General features: G+C 51.3%; 2 protein-coding genes across 2 annotated transcripts; one reads left to right on the top strand and one right to left on the bottom strand.

Annotated features, from left to right (window-relative positions):
- Nucleotides 1-409: 409 nt before the first annotated feature.
- Nucleotides 410-2,635, top strand: EMH_0087010 (60S ribosomal protein L7, putative; the record flags this gene model as incomplete). The annotated part of the gene is made up of 6 exons (XM_013494584.1): nt 410-415; nt 926-1,054; nt 1,158-1,269; nt 1,818-2,060; nt 2,196-2,426; nt 2,580-2,635. The coding sequence occupies 6 exons, from the start codon at nt 410-412 to the stop codon at nt 2,633-2,635; spliced, it is 777 nt and encodes a 258-aa protein (XP_013350038.1).
- A 780-nt stretch (nt 2,636-3,415) lies between these two features.
- On the bottom strand, nt 3,416-4,463 carry EMH_0086900 (60S ribosomal protein L12, putative; the record flags this gene model as incomplete). Its single annotated transcript, XM_013494583.1, has 4 exons — nt 3,416-3,506; nt 3,616-3,916; nt 4,048-4,116; nt 4,427-4,463. 4 exons carry the CDS (start codon nt 4,461-4,463, stop codon nt 3,416-3,418), a joined length of 498 nt encoding a protein of 165 aa, XP_013350037.1.
- Between the last annotated feature and the right edge of the window lie 440 nt (nt 4,464-4,903).

Here is a 4,903-nt window from a genome sequence, read left to right as displayed (position 1 = left end):
ACTTTAAGTCTTTGCCTTCATTGCGGCTCGTCTCCGGTCAGGTTAAGGCCGGAGAACCAGCGTTACACGACTGATGCCGCAGGGGATATTGGCGTGTTGTGGGTTGGGGCTTTCGGATGAATTTTATGCGGCTGATGGAACTTAAAATATGGAGAAGAAATATGAGTAAAAAAATTAAATAAAATACAACTCCTTTACAGTTGTTGAATGATACCTGAATGATACTGTCGCCATGCATGCTGTGCATACATCGCGGCCGCCCCAGCCAAACGCAACAGGGAGGCTGCTCCAGTTGCGCCTGCAGGGCTCCCCTCCGCTGCGTAGGGAGGAACCTTTGACGAAAATTTGGGCTCTTTCTGTGGGGATTCTTTTAGGGTGTTGAACATTTAAAGGGAGCCTTGCAGCGAAGATGGCAGTAAGCTTCTCCCTCGGCTGCTCCCACCGGCTCCAGGGTGCTTGTGGGGTGTGCCAAGGCGCAAGGTCGTGTAGCATCTGTACAGCTTCTCCAGCAGCTCTTTTTATTGTTTGCATTAGCAGCCTCATTAATTCGTGTTTCAGATATTGGTGCTTTTCGTGGGGTCATGACGCGCCTGCGTTGTGCAGGGACTCGTATGTGGGGGGGAGAGTTTTAGCTCCCCAATGTGATTAAAGCTGTACAGTTCATTTATGTATTTGCTCTTTTATATGTTTCTTGACGTGCATGCGTCCGTCGTAGACCGGCTTGCATCATCGTGTCGTCTCTATGCCTTGGCGGCGGTGAGGCTGAGTGAAGCGACTGGGCTAAACCACATTTGCCTTCATTGTTTTGTTTCCTTTTGAGGCGCTGCATTTCATTTTGTTCGAGTGAGTAGGTATATTTGGATCAGGCTTTCTCCCTTGCCTACGCTTCCGTCGTTTTCTGCTGCTGCGCGTGCTGTTTGTGCAGGATCGCTTCTCGGCCCGTTATATGAAGCCCTTGGAGGGTGTTCCTCTTTCAGAGGGCGCAGAAAAGAAGCAAAAACGCGATGCGGCTCTTATTGAGGCGCGCAAAAAGGCTCTAAAGGTCATGCGGGAGGTGCGTTCTAGGCATTTGTCACTTCGACGTAGAAGGCTTGTCTCGTGGGCTGCTCGCTCCCTGTTTACTGTTGAAGCGCCTCTTCATTGCCTTTTTGCTTCAGAAAAGAGCCGCTGCGCGTCATGACCTCAAGCTCCGCACATACAAATACGTCAAGGAGTATCGCTTGCAGCGCGAGGAGCTGATCAAGAACAAACGGGAAGCCCGAGCCAATGGTATGTATTACTCAGCCTGCGGTGATCTTCGAATGGATCGCTATCGCTCTTTTCTTCTTTCGTGCTTCATCTTGGATTGAGGATGCAACCTGATGTGCCTACAAGACAATTCTGTCGTCTGTGGATTTTTTGAACCTTTGTTCAAATCGCTTTCTGATCGACCCCTCTGTCTAGCAGATTGCAGTACAGCGTGCTTGCGACCAGTGCACGTTGTAATGTTTTCTGTGTAACCGCGGGGTTGGCGCGAGCCGAGGATGAAAACCCAAGTCAGATGAAGCCTTCGGGACTTTCCTGAAGAATTCAATCAAAAAAAGTTTCAATCGCTTGCTGAAAGCAGATGCGCCAAGCCGTATCATCTTGCTTTAACCCATCCGTCTTGTGTTTCCATGCGTTAAGAGATGCGTCTGTGCGTGTATGCTGGCGTGCGCACACTTCTTTGTTGCGTTGCGTTGTTAACTGTATATTTGTATTTTGTCGAGGTTGCGCGATTTCGCGTCGTGTGTGATTCTATATTCTGTTCGATCTATGTTTTTATATGCTTGGTTCAGGCGGCTTCTACAGAGCCCCAGAGGCAAAGGTCGTGTTCTGCATTCGTATCAAGGGTATCAACAAACTGGCACCCAAGCCGAAGATGATTCTGCGGCTTTTCCGTCTCCGCCAGCTGCACAACGGCGTATTTATCCGCGTGAACAAGGCCACTATGGAAATGCTGCAGGCTGTTCAGCCCTTCGTGACTTACGGTTACCCCTCCCTCTCCACCGTTCGAAAGCTGATCTACAAGCGGGGCTATGGTGTGTAAACATCGCGATCTGTGGTGTTTGGGGTTAGCGTCTTTGAGAAAACAGAAGCTGTATCAATGTCGCAGAGCGCCAGCTATGTACTCATTCATGTTTGGATCCGACTGTCTGTCCGCTGTTGCGATTCAGCCAAGGTTGGTGAGCCCGGATCGAAACAAAGAGTGCGCCTACAGGAGAACAGCATCATTGAGAAGCACTTGGGCAAGTACGGCATCCACGGCATCGAGGACCTTGTGCACGAGATATACACGTGCGGCCCCGCCTTCAAGCAGGCCAACGCTTTCCTTTGGACCTTCAAACTAAACTCCCCAAGGAAGGGATTCAAATGCAAGCGCCACGGTTTCTGCGAGCCTCGTGCCGGTGAGTGCTTTGTATAGTCTTGCGCATCAGCCACTATTGAGAAACCGCTCATCATCCTCGCCCCTGTCTTGTGGTTAGGATCGGCGGACTACTTCTGCAAGCTACATGTTTGTATTTAATTTAAACTGTTAATTTTCATTCTTTGGCGTTCAGGTGACTGGGGTAACCGCCAGGAATTGATCAACGAGCTCGTCAACCGCATGTGCTGAACACTCAACACTAGAAGAGCATAGGGGGCAGCCGCCACCGTCACAATTCGGCTACTAGCTCACCAAAAGGCTGCGACGTGTTTGCGGAGCTGCAGCAGCGCAACAGGCAGCCCCTGTTAGCTTCTCTGCACCGAGCTCAACAGTCTCGGGTTCAGGTGGCTTCAGGGAGAGCTGGGAATATTCTTTACGTTTTGTTTATACAAGAACTGCAGACCCCATACATTGTCTAGCCCTCAGACTCTCCGTAGCTCCCGCGCAGCTGACATCTACAGCTGAGAAACCTTCAGTAGTCAGTATATATACCGTACTCAGGGAGGGTTTCGTCTTTGCACACACTACGCTGGCACCCAGCTATGTGAGCAAAAAATTGTTGCAGTCACTTGCATATACGAGGCACTAACAGCATTGAGCTCGGGGCATAGTTGGCCTTTCCCTATGAGAATCAAGGGTGGTATCCCGCCTCTGCCTACGCTAAACGACGACAGAGTCGCTTCGTGCTATCTACCTACACTCTGACATCAACTGTAACGCTAGATTGAAGAAAGTATTAGAGAGAAAAAAGACACAAGTCCGCGAAGACGAGACCCTTTGATGGCGGTCTAAACTGCAGGGGCTGAGCGGAAAATGCGCCTGCACCCCTTCTTGTGCCACCAAGGAGATGCCAGTTGAGGTCCTGCTCGGACTGAGGAACGTCAGCAGTTTCTCTTGCACCTTCACGTGCGGCAATCTATTTGCTGCAGCTGATGTCGCCACAGCCCACCTCCCGGAACGAGCCGCACCTCAGGCTGAGGGGACCTCGATCTCGCCGGAGTCGATCTCCGCCTGCACGTCGGTGGGAGCCTTTCCATCGACAGTGCATCCAATGGAGGCGCTGCGGGGAAGACAGAAAAGAAAAGACACTGTACTATACTTTGAAGAAGATGCAAAAGGGAGAAATGCAGTCGAACTAAGGGAGGGATTCAAGTCGCCTAAGAGCCCACCATGTGCCCAGAATCTCCTTAACAGTGCCTGAGAACTCGTGAGCCATGGACTTAGTCCGCATGGTGCGGGAGATTTGATAGACTTGCTGCAAAGTCAGGTTCCCGTTATGCTTGATGTTCTTAACTTTCTTCCTGTCCCTGGGGGGCTCCTTGAGCTCTTTAATAATCAAAGAGGAGGCCGATGGCATCACCTCTACCGTGGCCTGACGGTTCTGCACCTTCAAACAAACCGTCACCTTCAGCCCCTTCCACGCCATCGTCGCCTTCGCAATGTCATCTCCTACCTTCTTAGGGGACATACCTGAACAGCGAGACCGCAAACCCTGAACCAAACACTAAATCGGCCCCTCACGCCAAAGGCCTTGCTGCGAAACACCGCACCATAGACACTGCGGAAGCAACTATCCAGCAGCCACATCATGATAGACTCACCCAGAGGACCGAGCTTTGGGGCCAGAACAGAAGAGGCGCCGACCTCACCGCCAGTTTGGCGGAGGTAGACTGCACAGAACGCACGTCCGCAGCAAACAGTAAACGCATGCAGGAACGGTTAAGCTTCTAACACCCCCCAGAAGAAACTGGAGAAACAAAAAACGGATCACTGCTCCCGAGAGCCGCAAATCACATGAGAGGCTGCCCTGGCATGCAAGGCACGGAAGACACCGACGTGGGCGAGCAGAGTGGCATTCACGGGAAATTTTGAGGCTGCTATATATTCAATTTCGCTCTACTACGAGCTTGTAATTTTGGAAGGAAACAAGGGATGTATAACACTACGCGGCCGCATTGTGCGAGGAGTGGGGCGGCGGACTGTATTTGATTTCGTTAGGGTCGAATTTCTTGGCCATTTTCACGAGGTGATCTTCCTGCCGTTAAATGTCGCGAAAATAGCCGCAAAAACGACGCCCCACAGGAAGAAATGCAAGTAAAGAGAGCCGAGTTCTCCCAGGTAGGCCCCCAAAGCGACAGGCTGCCGTTGGGCTGGAGCCTGCTGTCAGCCCTTGAGAGGGTTTGGGGCTCTGCAGTGCCGGCCGTTCCTCTTCCTTCACGGAATGCAGATAAGCAGCCAACTAACTTATCCCATTTGGATTTAAATTGTAAACGGAAGCGTTTATAGTGGTGGCCCACTTTCTTTGGCCTTTTGGTTCTAGACATCCCGGTTTTTCACGAAGTGCGTGGCAGACGTTTTGGTGCAACGCGTGAGCTGTAGTTGACAGCTCTGTAACATGAGTTAGCGCAGAGTTAGCTCAGGAGCCTATCGACAGCTTTGGCATGCTGCGCGTAAGCG

This window comes from Eimeria mitis, genomic scaffold, assembly GCF_000499745.2.
Source record: "Eimeria mitis Houghton genomic scaffold, Emh_scaff121, whole genome shotgun sequence".
Lineage (NCBI taxonomy): Eukaryota > Apicomplexa > Conoidasida > Eucoccidiorida > Eimeriidae > Eimeria > Eimeria mitis.
The sequence above is the reverse complement of the archived record's forward strand: the minus strand, read 5'-3'. Positions and strand labels throughout refer to the sequence as shown.